General features: G+C 39.8%; 1 protein-coding gene across 1 annotated transcript; it reads left to right on the forward strand.

The window, feature by feature from the left end:
- Positions 1 to 3058: 3058 nt before the first annotated feature.
- cep85 (centrosomal protein 85) lies at positions 3059 to 16436 on the forward strand. The gene is made up of 14 exons (XM_054621159.1): positions 3059 to 3279; positions 4456 to 4515; positions 4621 to 4752; positions 8671 to 9470; positions 10732 to 10862; positions 11166 to 11283; positions 11405 to 11590; positions 12134 to 12286; positions 12386 to 12540; positions 12708 to 12825; positions 13736 to 13786; positions 13901 to 14008; positions 14152 to 14395; positions 14509 to 16436. The coding sequence occupies exons 2-14, from the start codon at positions 4476 to 4478 to the stop codon at positions 14670 to 14672; spliced, it is 2400 nt and encodes a 799-aa protein (XP_054477134.1). The 5' UTR covers positions 3059 to 3279; positions 4456 to 4475; the 3' UTR covers positions 14673 to 16436.
- Positions 16437 to 17298: the final 862 nt, after the last annotated feature.

Genomic DNA, 17298 nt, shown 5'->3' on the forward strand with positions numbered 1-17298 from the left:
AACAATGTTTTATCCAGTAGCACAGAAGGCCAAGGAGAAAAGCATTCAATCTGCACAAACTAAACAGTCTATATTAGCATTATTATAATGAATGCAAATTATTGTTGTGCATAAAAAGTAAAAATAACATGACAATAAAAACCTGTGCAATACATCACACATTACACTGTGCAATAATAGTTAAAAAAGTTAAAAAGTTAAAATAGTTGTTGTTTTTTTCTCTGTCTGTCAATATAATATTTCAGTTAATGTTGTTTTTTCTACTGTTTTTTTTATTGCTTATTTATAATACTTGTTTTATTTTATTTATTTATTTATTTATTTATTTATTTATTTATTTATTTTTTTTAGCTTGTCTTCTTCTACTATGTCTCTTGTGTGCACTTTACTGTAAGTCTGCAAATTTCCCCGCTGCGGGACTAATAAAGGATTATCTTATCTTATCTTATCTTATCTTAAAAGGCTTTTATGCACCTGGATCTCATTTTGAGTGATTATAATATACTATTTTATACAGTACCAGGCAAAAGTTTGGACACACCTTCTTTGACTGAACTGCAACAATTTCATGGTGAAAATATGAAAAAAATACAACGCACACATACAGTAGGCTAAGACCCTCAGAGATTATATCTATATTTTTTTTTATCATTTGGGATATATGGTTTGATATCAGAGATACTGTCATGAAAGATAAAGATATAACCAGAAATCTGATCCTTATTTCTGAGCATGGAGTTACTGTATCTTCCACCGGTAGCCTTTATATTCTAACATGCAACCCTGCTTGTCTTTGTTCATTTTGCTGTTAAATGTAGGAAAATAACACATACAGTATAGTATAAATAATGTACAGTACCAGTCAAAAGTTTGGACACACCTTCTCATTCAACTACTTTGAAGAATCTAAAATATAAAACATATTCTGGTTTGTTGAGCATTTGTTTGTTTACCACATAATTCCATATGTGTTCCTTCATAGTTTGGATGTCTTTAACATTAATCTACAATGTAGAAAAAAAATAAAATAAAGAAAAACCATTGAATGAGAAGGTGTGTCCAAACTTTTGACTGGTACTGTATATTATTCCCTACTTGTGTTTTTCTTATTTGGCAACTGAAAAGCAAAGACTAGTGTTATGTCACAAACAAATGTGCTGCTTAACAAGCACCGGACTTAATGGATGATCAATAGATTTACATTTTAGCAAGAGCTTGGGGGATTGAACATCAAGGTGAATACTGAACACAAAAGGGAAATCTCTAACATGACTCCTATTTCTTCATTACAGCCTACGACAGCTCTCTTCAACTCTGTTATTTTCAATAAAGGCCCAGGCCCAAACACATGTTCCTAGGCGTGCCTTTCAGCATAACTGAGGCATTCATCTTGGACTGCTTCCCGTAATGGGCTTTTTTACACTTAATTGTCCTGCGTTGGAAAATATGTGGTACTCAGAGATTTAGAAGTACAGAAAGTCCTGTAAAAAAAAAAAGAAAGGCTGTTCTCACACTAATCATGAGGCATTACAACAAAGTGGTTTTAATTATACATCAAGCATATGGCATTGCATTATTCTTAATCAATTGCTGTGCATAATATACTATGGTACCAAGAAAAGACAGAATAAAACAGATGCTTCAAGTAGTTGTATTTTCTTCAACTGTAAATTAAAAAAGCATTAAGTGTTTCAAATGTTTCCACCAATGTCCCAACCTCCCACAGCAAACGGATGTCAGGATTTGTGGGAAATTCGTTGTCATCCAAAACTGTTTGTCGTGAACTTGAACATGTTTTTACCACGTTTACAGTGCTAATAAAAAAATAGGAAACGTGTAACCCCTGGTGTGTTTAATGTTGGCTATGCTCTTATATGGCTATATCAAGCAGTTGGCGCTTGCGCAATAAAAAAAAAGACATATTTTGCATTTAACCATGTATACCTGTGCAATACAAATACACTGTGCAATTGTAGTTATAATAGTTTTCTGTCTGTATATATAATATTTCAGTTATTGTGGATTCTTTACTGTTTTTATGCTTATTTATAATACTTATCTTGTTTTTCTTTTACTATGTCTCTTGTTTGCACTATAACCTATACTGCTGTAATCCTGTAGATTTCCCCGCTGCGGGACTAATAAAGGATTATTTTATTTTATCTCATCTCATCTTATCTCATCTCATCTTATCTTATCTTATCTTATCTTATCTCATCTCATCTTATCTCATCTCATCTCAACTCATCTTATCTTATCTCATTTTATCTTATCTTATCTTATCTCATCTTGTCTTATCTCTTATCTTATATTATCTTATCCTATCTTATCTTATCTTATCTTATCTTATCTTATCTCATCTCATCTTATCTTGTCTTATCTTATCTCATTTTATCTTATCCTATCTTATCTTATCTCATCTTATATTATTTTATTTTATCCTATCTCATTTTATCTTATCTCATCTCATCTCATCTTATCTCATCTCATCCTATCTTATCTTATCTCATCTTATCTTATATTATCTTATCTCATTTTATCTTATCTTATCTTATCTTATCTTATCTTATCTTATCTCATTGTATCTTATCTTATCTTATCTCATCTCATCTCATCTTATCCTATTTTATCTTATCTCATCTTATCTCATTTTATATTATTTTATCCTATCTCATTTTATCTTATCTCATCTTATATTATTTTATCCTATCTTATCTCATTTTATCTTATCTCATCTCATCTTATCTCATCCTATCTTATCTCATCTTATCTTATCTTATCTTATCTCATTTTATCTTATCTTATATTATCTTATTTTATATTATCTTATCTTATCTTATCTTATCTTATCTTATCTCATCTTATCTTATCTCATTGTATCTTATCTTATCTCATATTATCTTATCTTATCTTATCTTATCTCATTTTATCTTATCTCATTTTATCTTATATTATCTTATTTTATCTTATCTTATCTAGTTATTCAAGTCTGCACATGTGACCTCTGCGGAGTCATAAACCTCTGCGGGCAGGAAATCCGGGATCGGTTTCTCAGGCAACAGAACGCGTCACCGCTCAACGGGCGGTACCGCGGCGTTAAACAAGCGTCCCCTCTCTCTCTCTGTGTGTGTGTGTGTGTGTGTGTGTGTGTTTGAGTGACGGGTCGTAATCAGCGCAGCTCAGCTAGCGGAACAGCAGCAGCGGATGCTACAGATTGGTCCATCTCCAGCCTCCAACACTGATTTATCTCAACCATCTGTGTTCATGCGAAACGAGAAGGTAAAGTTGAGCTCCGCTACTCACAGCTAGCTTAGCTTAGCTTAGCTTAGCTTAGCTTCAGCGCCGTCAGAGAGGTGTAGCGCTGTGTTAGCCGCAAGCTAGCTCCACACACGGAAACGGGTTTTAGTGGCGGATGAGCTACAAAGAGTGCACACATGTACAGCTATGGAGGAGGGGGTGCTTTAGAGCATCCTAAACACAGGTGGCTGTGGTTTCAGCTAGCATCATAACCCCTGAATAAATCAGATTTGGCAATTAGTCACGTTTAGCTGATAGACCCCCCCCATGTGTGTGTCACATCCTTTTTAAATGAACTACTTAAGAGGATTAGTTTCTAACAACCAGGCCTCTCAAGCAGCTTGTATGCATCAGCTGTGAGCCTATATTTACTCCTGTGGCCCCTCAGAGATGTACATGTTTGTGTAACACGTTATGTAACGACACGACATGTGCTGGTGTTGTTATTTGTGTTGCTACCCACAGGACCCTCTCTCCAGGTCGTTGAGGGGGCAGATGGGTCTGATAGGTGAGCAGATCAGTCAATGGCGAACAGCTGTTGTGTCCACTTCATATTATCCTCTATGAAAGAAAGAAGCTTTTGCTCAAAGGACCTCTCAACAGTCCCTTGTTCATCACAGAGTCCCAGTTATCTGTCTCTGCTTTCTCAGTTGACTTAATCTTAAGAATAGGTTGTTAGGTTTGTCAAATTGAGGATGTATTGTTAAACCTAAACAACCTTCTTGTCAATGTTACATTACATTACATTACAGTCATTTAGCAGACGCTTTTATCCAAAGCGACTTACAGTCAGTAGTATATTACATATCATTCACCCATTCACACACTGATGACAGGCTACCATCAAGGTGCCACCATCAGACTCTAACTAACATTCATCATCCAGTCCACACCGATGGCAAGCCTTCGGGAGCAACTTGGGGTTAAGTGTCTTGCCCAAGGACACATCGACTGCTGAAGCCGGGTATCGAACCACCAACCCTCTGATTGGAGAACTACCTTGCTCTCCACTACGCCACAGCCGCCCCTCAGTTGACTTAATCTTAAGAATAGGTTGTTAGGTTTGTCAAATTGAGGATGTATTGTTAAACCTAAACAACCTTCTTGTCAATGTGTCTGAACTGTATTATAATGTATCCGTTTCCTCATCTCCATCAGGTGAGATCGTCTTGTATGGAATGACAACCTCACACAGATATATTGACTCAAAACCAGCTGGTAAGTCGACACTCATTGCAGTCAATATGTGTACTGTATGTCAGTTCAGCGTGTGTTTATTTACTCCTCTGTCGCCTTTTGTCTTGTTTCACATATAAACATTAGCTCGGTTTGCTGACATGGAGTGGCAGACGCCAGCTGTGTCAGAGAAGTTTCAAAGCCGCTTTGGCCGCCGGCCTGGAACAGCGGACAGCGGGGACACTGGTCTTGGCACCTCGGCATCTGACAGCACAGAAGGTGAACACTAACATGTATTGTGTAACGTTGCTTTGGAGACCGTTTCAGTGGAGGCCCAGTTTGTACTCTAAACAACCAGAGGTGGGTGGTTCTGGTCAGCTGCATTTAGGCACACTTTTTCCAGGATAGCTGTGCTGCAACATGGTTGTTAATCATTAAACTGCTATACCTTCAAATTGATGTTGGCTTGAAAATTGACAACAGTCCTTTGATTTGTAGTGAGAAACCTTGCATGGCCTGCAGACTCAACCACAACCCCTTATTTGTGCTGAGGCTGAAAAGATTGTCTTCAAGCTTGTGTTGGTGTTTCTTGTGCTATTTAAAGAGTAAGAAAAATGTTGATGATCTACTGTGGGTGCTCGGGAGATTTGCAGAGGTAGATTAAAGTTCCAGCCAAAATTGCCCCATGGCTCTGCTGCAATACTCTGGTGTTATAGTTAACTGAGAGGGTGGGGTGTTAGGATGACAGGACTGGACAGCTAAATGGAAACTGGAACTTGCCTGTGGTGTGAAATTTCATGTCCAGCCAACAAGGTTTTTTTTTTAATATTGATTTTAAATGGGAATGTCCCTCTGGAGAATATTTTAAATCTCACTAGATATGGGGTGTACCTGTTTATGTACCGTAATACATATGAACAATGGGTGGAAAAAATAACACACAGTATCAGAGATGCTCCATGTAATAGCTGGCCAGCTGGGGTGGATGGTCCCTTGTGCAACAGGAATCACAAAAAAAGAATAGACTGAAAAAACATCAGAAGCATATCAGCACTGTAGGGTTTGAACTTCACAAAGCTGGTGTGTATTCTGTGTGTTGGAAACTATTCACAACAACTGCTAACAGGTCAACGGTTTCTTTTATATCAAGTTACATCTATGTGTGTTGGTTTTCCTGAGGTAGTCCTAAGGATGCAATGGAACATTTAACAAATACTGACTTTGGACAATTATTAAACATTGTGGTGGATCTTTATATGATATGGTAAAAAGCTCTAGTGTCAGTAGTACTCATAATCACTCTGAACACTTGTATAACAGCAAAGGTTTGTGTATATATATGGGTCCATTACTTCACTTTTGTAATGAGTCTATTTTATGAACACTACTTCATGAATTATTTGTGTTTTGTGCTTCCCTGGTCAGTGTGGTTAATGAAATGATCTCTGCACACCTTCAGTCACCAGATCCAAAATCACTTTGCCTACATCCAAACTTATACGTTTCCATTTAAAACCCGGGTTTTGAAATGTTTTTCGCCCAAACTAGCACGCCTGAAAACGAATATCGCATTACTATTCACGTACACTCCGCATGCGGAGTAAACAGGAAGTAGATTGGTTGCTTGGTTACAGAAAATACGACGAGTATTATAGTAATCTTAAATAATAAAAGGTCAGGCTTTGATACTTCCTCTATATATTCAAACGGACAAACTTAGTGGGAAAAATGTTTTTGTTTTTTTTAAACTTAGTTACAGTAATTCAGGTCTTGCTCTATCTCTGTCTCACACACACACATATCAAAATGACTTTAAAGTGAACACTTCCATATCCAAGTTTATGAGATTATGGTTCAATAAATATGGTGAACCCATTTCTCTCACTCGTTCCTCTCGGTTTTGTTGTAGTCTTCTCTCACTTGTAACTAAGTTTGAAAAATGAAACTTTTTTCCACGATATTTGTCTGTGTGAATTTAAATAGGCAGATTTTATAGAAAGATCTTAAGTATCAAGCACAACCTTTTTTTTCTGTAACTAAGCAACAAATCTACTTCCTGTTTACATTGGCACCTGCATGCCCAGTGTACGTAAAACGTTATGTGATAGGGGTAGAGGGCTAGTGTCGACGGAAATCCTTTTGTAAACCATGCTGTAACGGCAATGTGGACGTAGGTTGTTTTTTTTTAAAACCACATTTCAAAACAGAAACGTATTAGTGTGTATGTAGCCTTAACCTCTAAAGGGAAGGTCTAGAGAACAACATTAATGCTGGTAGATGCATATCTTATACATCTTTCCAAATAACTGAATATGCTTAATCTGGAAGTGTCCAGTGTTATCTTACAAGTCCTGAGATCACTGTTAGTGGGGCTTAGTTGTAAAACAGCATTCTTAGGAGGGTATGCTGTTTTAAAGGTCTGGAGCCGAGCATGGTTGAAGCATTATTCAAGCAAATTGTTGGCCGGATCCTTATTAAATTGTTAATATCCATCAATTGTTATGTTTGCATGATTTTTTTTTCAACCCTGCATATGTTTATGTTGTGTGTTCTTTAGATACATTTTATTTATACGTGTTCTTCATTTGAGCTTTTTTTTTTTACCTCCCTTGTTTTTTTACAACCGTTCTGGCATGCTGGTGCTTTTACAGCTTTGTCCTGACACTTGATCCGACAGTTGTGCCTAGCAACATGACAATTAGCCCCAGATTTAACCACAAAAATTACCGGTTGTAGATACTGAATATAGCACATTTGGGGGGTAAATTAAACAGCTTTAGAATGCCAGGTGTTGTTTTTGTATAAATAAGAAGGATCTTTGTTTTTTAATCTTAGTTGCAGAGTCTTTAAAACAGTCTTTTTTACAGCCGCAGGTTAATGTCATAATGGCAAGAACTTCTGTTCAGCAAACATCTTGCAAATGTTCTTCTTACTGAATAGTTTAGACTTGTCTTAGCCAGTCGTGATGAATCAGTGGAGCCTGGAGGCTTTAAAAAAAAAAAATATATGAAGTTTTACCTTTCGTGAAAACTGTTGCTTCCACAATATTCTTTCCTACTTTACTTATATTTTCTTCCGTGATTCCAAAAAGTTTCTAGTTTATGGAAGTTGTGGTTTTGGCAGGAAAAACATATCCCATGAAGATGTTGACTTTGGATGTACACGTGTGTGTGTGTGAGGTTACAGTGGGAGGAGGCAAGGTGCTTAAATAAGCGGCACCCACAGATCACTCTGTAACATGAGAGGTGGGCTATAAATACCCCTAACCTTTCCGGTGTATGCCTGTTTGTGTGTTTGCTCAGAGCTTGTTACAGGCTGGTTTGGCTGTTCTAGGACAATACAGTTTTGGGTGCTGCTCCGCTGTCAGTCTTGGCTTTTAAAGGTCGATTTGGAACTTTCCGGAAATGCACAGGACGGACTTTGTTTTTGATTTAAAGCGTTCTTCAGCTGAGCTCACCTCAGTTCAGCGGTAGAAAACATGCCAAAGCTAATAACATGTTTGTTGCGTCCGAGTGAATGCAAGGTTTCCAGACTTCAACAGGTCTCTCAGGTTTGTAATGCTGTTTAAATTCAGAGTTATGTAACCTTGAATTGTGTCGGGCCTTGTGGAGATGTGTGTAGGTTGGTTGTGGTGATGTAAGCTGTGTTCCTGAAGCTGATCTCTTAAGGTTTTTCGAATGAAGACGGTAAACATTTGTGTGCATGCTTAATGAAGGGGATTGGGTGCATACTCTGAAGTCCAAGGGTGCTTCTCTTTGTCTGTTGTTGAGGGAATAATTACTGCAGTTTATGCTACGTAAACAGTTCTATTGTAATATTAGACAGTGGATTATGATTGTTTTACATGTACACTCAGGCATGGTAACTAAGACAAGCTTTTCAATGCTATACAGCAACATATGTTTTAGGTAATCATGTAATACAGAGCTTTTATTCTGCGCATTAGTTTAAGTCTATTATAAGCCTATTCCCTGGGTTGACTCAGTTAGAGCCAGCTAATTCTTTCAGTGGTGACACCTCATCATCAAAGTAGGCCACCCATAAACCCTGCTGCATCTACTTTACATCACTGACTGAAAATAGAGAAAATAGCCCGCAGTAGTGTTCTAGATACTGATTTAACAAGGTCTATCTGTATATCAGAAAGTGGGAGATTAGCTCTTAACGTAATTTCCTATGACTCTTTCTTCTTTAAAGATTTCTGCAGTTCCAGCAGCAGCCCCCCTTTCCAGCCCATCCGCAGTCAGATCCCCATACCCACTGCACATGTCATGCCATCCACGGCCGGAGCCCCGGCCTCTAAGCCTCAGTCTATGGTCCAGGAGGACTCCCTGTCCTCTGAGGGTCACAGGTCTTCCTCTAGCTCCAGAACCCAGAGTGGCTCCACTTCCAAGTCTTCCTCGCTTTCCAAATCAGCCTCTTCGCCCAACCTGGATGCTCAGGCCGCTGTGGGAGCTGAGCTTGCGGGGCCAAGGCCAGACTGTCTGAGCCGTTACCGCAGCCTCGTCAATGGGCTGGACCACTCGCTATTCCCCTCAGATCAAACGCGGATGGATGAGTGCCAGAGGTTTGACACTCCTGCTGTGGAGCCCACGCTAAATCAGTCAGCCCTGTTGGGGGGGTTATGCCCTGATGTCAGACTCCGATTACAGGCGACCGGGATTAGAGACGCCCCAGACTGTGTGTCTGAGGCCTACAGAGGAGGCATGGAGCACAGCTATAAGGTTCTGCCTGAAGCCAGGACTGGGGTTCCCGGCACAGCAGAAACCTCTAATCAGAGAAGCAGTCAGCCTGGTGTGGCCGGATCCACTGGAGTTTATGCAAACCCTCTCAGCCTGCAGACACAGGCTCTGCTGAGGGAGCACGCAGGCTCCAAGGGTTATGAGCCATTGCGGCAGGACAGATGTGGAGAACTGTCGAGCTGGCAGCAACAACAGCAACAACAGCAACAAAAGCAGCAACTGGAGAGTTTACGCATGCAAGTGGAACAAATGCAGGTAAGCATTTATCCTAGAAAGAAAACGGTGTATACTGCACTAGGGCTAAAGAAACACAAATCTGGGGTTGTAAAAGGTTTTCTTTTTTATTTGTTTCATAACTGTCACTGCTATTTTTGGATCATAGTATAGAGTGTAAATTAGTGTCACTTCTTCTCACAATACTGCTTCTGGGTGGCAAAACCAACTTGTTATTCCCTGAGAAAAACACCTTACTAATGTAAATGCCATTGGAGTAGACATGTGGGACAGACGATTGTTTGTGGACATTAAAATCGGGCCGTAGATAAAGTTCCATTAAATAATGCTCGAAGCTATTATTTATGGAGCAGACAGCTTGTCCTATTTCATGGCAGGATTTGTCCAGTCAATAAGCAAATTCACAATAACAAAGGATTCTCTGGGTGTGTTGTCAGGTTTATTTTATTACATGTTTAATTCAGGAAATTCTTCGCTTAATCAACACTAGACAGCTTGTCACAGCTTCCCTTTGCAGTTTGTAAAATGTTCTTGAAATTGTAAAAAACATTTTTGCACAACAGCTCTTAACTATTTCAGCAGTGTTTTGAACTCTTTGCCCCGCCTTGGCATATGCTCACTGATTGCCACACTTCCTCGTTCTGTGTGCTGACACAATAACTCTTATCACTTTAACGCAATTTTAAAAAACTTTTTACATATATGAAATACTGAGACTGGGCAGAATATTCAAACGCACAATCTGATTAGCGCCATAGAGGTTTTTATCTGAATGAAGAAATTGTGGAACTTTTCCAAGTTATGAAGATCATTCCGACAGAGTGGAGGTTTCAGTATGTTTTGGAACAAAGACTTTAAGTAGTCTATTCTTAAGAATAGAATTGGCACTACTTGATACTAATCAAGTTTTATTTCTCTTTTTTTGTGATAGCCGTTTTAAATTGACCATGTTGTTATTGACAACGTATCTGTTACTCTGTCTCTGTTGTCATGACTGCTGTGGTATAAAATAATGATATTCTTATACCACAGATATAATATCAGTTATCAGACTAAGCAAGGCTGGTGTTAACCCCGGAGCTGTTTGCATTATGTTTTGTGACTATTTCTAGATTTGTGTGTCAACACTTGTATTACGTGCACTATATACTATCTATATTGTGCTGAGATAAGAACAGTACACACAGTACATTTGTAAATCGTTGCGTTTCATCACCGCTACACGTTTTCGCCATACGATGCAGCTCTAACAGTCGCATGCTGTTTGTCTTTTTGTTTACAGCTTATGAGTGCTGGAGTGAGCCAGTACCCATCTCTCTACTCGACGCCCGTTCACTCCGATTCGGGCAAATGGGACGCTCTGGTCAAAGCCAGTGAGAGTCTGCTAAAGGAAAAGGAGCTAATCATTGAGAGGCATGTTTTTTATTTATTTATTATTTTACTGCTCATGTGGGGACATTCTGGGAGTATTTGATAATAATGAAATTTGTGATACACTTCATTTTGGTTTGATACTGTGATATTGCACAATTGAGTCTGTTTAAAGTATTTGATATAGTGGGAGAGAAATTTAGTATTTAAGTATTTGTTTGTCACCTAAAGTCAGGGGGTTTACAGTGCTTTTACACAATGTTTATCCGCATTGTTGCTGACTTTTTTTTTTTTTTTTTTTTTTTTTCTTGTGTTGACAATGGTTTGGACCTGGTGGTGATGCAGACAAAAGCAGCATATGACCCAGTTGGAGCAGCGTCTGAGAGAAAGTGAGCTGCAAGTCCATGGAGCCCTCCTGGGTCGAGGAGCTTCTTATGGGGATATGTGTATGCTGAGGCTACAGGTTAGTGACGACATGCAACGGCTCCCACAAACGAATTAAGAACCCTTGTGTCATACTGCCATCATCATTACAAACTATTCACCCTCAAGAACCTTAAAAACCTAACTATTGCACTTTACAGGAGGCCCAGAGGGAGAATGTCTTCCTGAGAGCACAGTTTACTGAGCGCACCGACTGTGTCGCCCTGGAGAAAGTGGAGGCAGAGCGCAGACTGGGGGCGGTCGAGGCCGAGACACGCCGACTAACTGACAGCCTGAAGGAGACCTGTGAGAGACACGCAGAGGAGATGAAGAAACAGGAAGAGAGGGTTAGTTTTTGCCTGACACATCTTTCTCACATACAGTGTTGCAAGCAAGCGAAACACAAAGTAACATGAAGTAAATAAAGGTCACTGAGGAGTTTAAATGACAATATCTGTGCCTCTCTATTTTTAAAGGGCATGCTTTGGTTGAGAACTGCATATAAATCTCTGTAGTTTGTTGATGTTAGTAATGAAGAGAAGCTGTTCAAATTCGGATGAATATCCTGCCACAAAAGTACCAAACAGCTGATATTATAGGACAACATAACAAAACTATTAACAGGAAGCGTCACTCTCCACATGATCGGAGATGCTACTGATAAAATCTCTCATAAGCTCCGTACATAAATAGATGAATAGATGTTGTGTATAACTGTTGAACAACGTCACATTCTTATTTTTTTGAGCTCATGTGGCCTCCCTGAAGCCAACAGGACTGTTTGTAGTAACAGTTTGTCACATGTTCTCCCCTTCAGTTATGAATTGATATAACACCTATTACTTGCTCTTTTTTTGTACATATCTTACCACTTTTGCCTCTTTGTGCAGATCCGCAGTCGAGACAAGCACATCAACAACCTGAAGAAGAAGTGTCAAAAAGAGACAGAGCTGAAGAGGGAGAACCAGCAGCGTATTGAGACTCTTGAGCGTTATCTAGCCGACCTGCCCACCTTGGAGGATTACCAGAGTCAGAACAAGCAGGTCAGTACATTCCTGCTTGAGTTTCATCCATTCTTACTGGGTTTGAGGTGTGTAAATCATTAAACCTTGACATATGTATGTGGGGGTTTTTTTTGTCAGCTTGTAGAGGCTGAACAGCAGGCAGCTCAGCTACAAGAGAGGGTACGAGAACTGGAGGTCTGTCTAGAGACGACGCGCTCACAACTACGAGAAAAAGACACACAGATGGAAGATCAGAAACGCAGGGAGAGGGACCTGCTGACCACCATCACTGAGTATGTACACACACACACACACACACACACACACACACACACACACACACACACACACACACACACACACACACACACACACAGTCCGACAACAACGCACCATCCTCTCAGTGGGCATGTTAAATCAAACGCTAATAACTCTCTGTTTTTATTTTTCTCTTCTTCAGTATGCAGCAGCGGGTACAGCAGGGCCTTGAGGATGGAGCCAGACTGCCTTCCCTGGATATGGAGAAGCTCAGAGGAGAGAACAATGTTTTCAGAGAGGAGCAGCAGAGACTCAAAAAGGTCTGTTACTAGAGGCCATTCACATGTTGCGCTTTTTTTCCGCCCTCAAGCGACTATTTTTCAGGGCGCGACGACTGCGTCCTGAGATGAAAAAAAAGTTCCACTTTTCTCATCTGAAGCGCACACAGTATGTCAGGTGACGAGGAACAACACTAACCACTGGCAGATATTTTTCTTCAGTAAATATTGGTCTATGGTAAATATGTAGGGGAAGTAAATCATTTTAGCACAGGGCTACCAAAAGCTTTACGATCTTCACCCCTTTCTGTCAAGGTTGCACAACATCCGGTTGAAAGCTCAGCCACACTGACTCAGACAAATCGAGCAGTAAAGCTGCTGTAAGACATTTTAGGTGCAGGAAATCCATTTATCTTTGTTTTGACTTTGTTTATTTTAGTCAGTCAGGGTCAGTTCTCAGTCACTGCACCTCATCATTGCAGTGCACAGACACCAAGCACCGTTTTTCTTTATTGGCTCGTATGGGTACACCTCATACTTGACATACTGGTGGGACAGCTTTTTATTTGAATACTCCTTGGACTGCTTTTATTTGATCTACTTGCATGAACTTAGATGAAGTGTTTTTGTTCATTTCTCAGAAAATTAGTTTCTATATGTTCTGGTTAAAGTGTAGCAAAAAATTGTCCATCATAATTGATTCTAAGTGTTATTTGGTCATTCTGGTTTTTCCTCGTTTTTTTAAGTGTAGCTACTCTGTTAATGTCTTGTCTGTAATATTTCCTATACTTTCTGTGCTGTAAAGAAACACACGTTTCCACAAAGCGTAGGGCACAACCTCTCAGTCCTACAGAGGCATGGGAGAGAGTAATTATCGTAATTTGATACTAAAAAATAAAGGAGTATGAGTTGACTGTTGCATAATATTAAAGTTCAGTTCTTCTCTTTGCAGGTCATTGAGAAGCAACACAGAATGATGGAGCAGCTTGGCTCCCAGATCCAGGTGTTTATCACTTCACAATGAGTCTAAATGACATTGGTTGTTACTGTTCAGTTTATAGTCTCCATAATCAATCTCTTAACATTTGTGACGTCTTGAAACGGTCTCTGTCTGCAGGCTTTGGAGGAGCAGATATCTCAGGAAGAGAGCAGCTCTCAGGCTCTCAGAGAAGACGTGTTGGCCAAAGAGCAGAGTGTGTTAGAGCTCCACACAGCCATGAAGGAGGTGAGACAATAGACTAATTCAAAAACAGAACGTCTTGTGTCTTAGTACGGTATGCAGAGAGCCGGTGAGTCCTTCATGATGCTGTTCACAAACTGCCTGACACTTCTCCCTGGATAATCTTGATTCTGATCTCTGTGTTTCAGCTGTCTGCCCAGAACCAGGAACTGATGGAGCAGAATCTGACCCTGCAGGAGCAAATGAGTGATCCAGAGCAGAGGGGCACTAACCAGGCCTCCTCTGCCCTGCAGCCAGCCGGGACTCGTCTAACTCAGAGGCTTCACTTAGAGATCGCGTCCTGCCTCAGTGACCTGCGCTCCCTGTGCAGCATTCTGACCCAGAGAGCTCAGGGACAAGATCCCAACATCTCCCTGCTGCTTGGTCTCACATGTAAGCACTGCTGATGTTAAAACTTTTTTCCAATGTGATAAATTGTTTTAGTCAGTGTTGTGAAGTGGGAATTGTACAACATTAATCAAAAGAGTCATGTTTTGTTTTTCCAGTGCCTCCACCGGTGGCAGAGCCCGGCGAGGACTGGATGAGTCCTGAGGTGCTGCAGAAGAAGCTGGTCGAAGCTCAACAACTCCGTCGGGATGTCGAGGAACTACGCAATGTAATACTGGACCGCTACGCGCAGGACATGGGAGAAAACTGCATTACCCAGTAACCCTGTGATCCAGGCGATGTAGGAAACTTGCATACGCCCACTTCACCTGTGAGGCGTCTAAAACGGGCTCGTCTTTCATGGCTGGTTACTGAATGTCAGAAGGAGGACTCGATTTTAATTTTCTTAAAATGAGGACAGAGGAAAGCCCAAATGGTTTAGCTTCTCCTTCTCTCGACTGACTGAACGTTGATTTTTAAGCCTGTCTGTAGCTCAGCACCCTCCCTCCCTCTCTCCCTCCTCCCCCCCGGTGAGTTCATCTATTTCAGTCCAAGGGCTAACAGAAAATAACTTACCTCTAATACTTGATCCTTAAGCATTGTGCGTGTGTTTTTTATCGATGATGACATGAATACTGTCAGTAACCAAACAGTCTTATACGTTTGTTCCTCTCTAGTGGATAACCATTTGTGTAGAAGTCCCACCAGTATAATTTATTGAATTCTGAATTTCCCTTTTGAGGGAAATTATCCAAGAAGTGGTTGACAATCAACTGAACCTTTTTTTAACCTGTGCTTTTAACTGAATTCACAAGTAAATGTTACTAACTTACCATTATTTAAAATGGTGTAAACTGTAAACATAAGACTCTGCTGTGAGGTATAAGACTTGATACTGAAGGGTTTAATACCAAATCAGCTTCTCACACCAACAGGCCTACAACAGTCTACTTACCAAAGAAACTCTGGTCGAAAGCAGTTGTGCGGGTCTGTGAATGTTTGTGAATGCTTCTATCTGCTGCAGGCCTTGTTCTGAATGAATACCAACATGTGCCTTCCTGTCACGTTTGCAACCACAATGCTAATTCATGTTAGACGAACCACAAAGGGCTGCAGCTGACTCTTCCAATATGACCTTTCTCTCAGCGTATCAACCAGTGGGATAGTCGATACATTCCCTGACTCTGAATGTAGCAGATATAACTTTGGGCCACATCACAGAGTTTGTGGAGGCCCCTACACTGTTTTTGTTGTTCCTGGTAGATACATGAAGTGAGTTAAAACTCTTCAGTCTGCGTGATCTTTGTAGAATCTGCTCCGCGTAGATGATTAACGTCATAGGTTACCGTTCATTTCAGGTTAATAACGGCTGACTCGCATTTGACAGTGTGGTTAACTGTTTGATAAATGTGTGACTGAGAAACAGTATTAATCTTCAGTATTATTTATTTTTTATTGTTTGCATTGACAACTCTGTGAAAGCCTCCTAATGTGTTGCTGTAATAATGTGCTTAAAATGTTTGAGCAAATGTGTGCAAAGGTCCCATGAAGTGGTGTTTAGATTGTAATTTTTTTTTCGAGTGTAAAATTGGCACCAGTCATTGAGGGTCCTTCACCTTTTTCAGGTGGAAGAGGAACATGTTTAAATCCAACGTGATGGTGATGGGAGGGGTTGGCTGGATCAGCCCCTAAATCACAAATCACATTGTACTGGATGAAGTTTTATATTTGCCCCGAGAGCAGGATAAGCCATTAAAAAAAAACAAAAAAACTTGACACTCTACAGGTAGAGAAAGGGATTTTAATATAAATATATGCAATGATGACTTTTTTTGACACAATTTTACAGAGCAACACACCCAGGGACAGACAAGCCATTTTTCATTTCATGGGACCTTTTTAAAAACTTGAGTAGCACAAAATGTATCTTTGGAAAGTCAGGCTCCGCATGCCTTAACATCTCAAGTGTTTTGCAAAAGGGAAAAAGATGTTTATATTTTCATACTTTTGTCCTTGTTTGTATTTGCATATTTTAGAAATAAAGATTTTCAACATTTAGTTTTGTTTTAATTTGTTTCGAATTTAACTTGATTTTATTTTGATATTTAAATACATTATTTTCATTCCTTCGTGCAGAAAGCCCAGAGTACTAGCTTTTAAAAACGATTCAATATATTGGATCAGTATCACCCCTCAAATTGATTAAAGACCGAGTGAAACGGAAATCAGAGCATCTTAAGCATCCGTTCTGTGAGTTTTCCCCAGTGGAACAGAATATTTGAGCGGTGTACATTTTCAAAAGGGATGTTTTAACAAAATACTTTCATATGACAGGACTGCTAAAAAGGTCTTGAAATGTAGCTTGTTGCAGAGGACTGTGGCTCCACGCACACCTCTTTTTACTCAAAGTTGCCCCTTCACCAGAAGGTTGAATGTCACCAAATTATTTGTTTCTAGCTTATGTAAGCACACATCATTTCTTTTTTTTTTTTTACAGGAAGAGAAGATTATCAGCTTTTTGATATAAAAATACAAAGACATTTACTTTTTTGTAATGTTCTGCAAATATAATGTCCATTAGGTGCACAATATGACCGGGGATGTGATCTAAAAGGGTTAAAAATGCATTTTCCATTTCATCTCAACTATCAGCAGATCGGATATCGACCATGACATGATCCATCCATCCACGTTAAATATGGTTTCTTCCGTCAGTGTTATGAAATGTTGTGTTTCCGCTATCGGTTACATTGATTCAGTCACAGTGGACCACCACCCAGTCTTTAGAGGCACAGCAATCCCTGTACTCGTGTTACGTAGCATAAAAACAGTCCCGGTCAGGGGTCAGGGTTGGGGGTATTTTTTGCATGCTGGTTCATTGTCAGGACCTGCTGGGACACTTAAATAGT

The sequence above is a fragment of the Anoplopoma fimbria genome, chromosome 20, assembly GCF_027596085.1.
Source record: "Anoplopoma fimbria isolate UVic2021 breed Golden Eagle Sablefish chromosome 20, Afim_UVic_2022, whole genome shotgun sequence".
Taxonomy (NCBI): Eukaryota; Metazoa; Chordata; class Actinopteri; order Perciformes; family Anoplopomatidae; genus Anoplopoma; species Anoplopoma fimbria.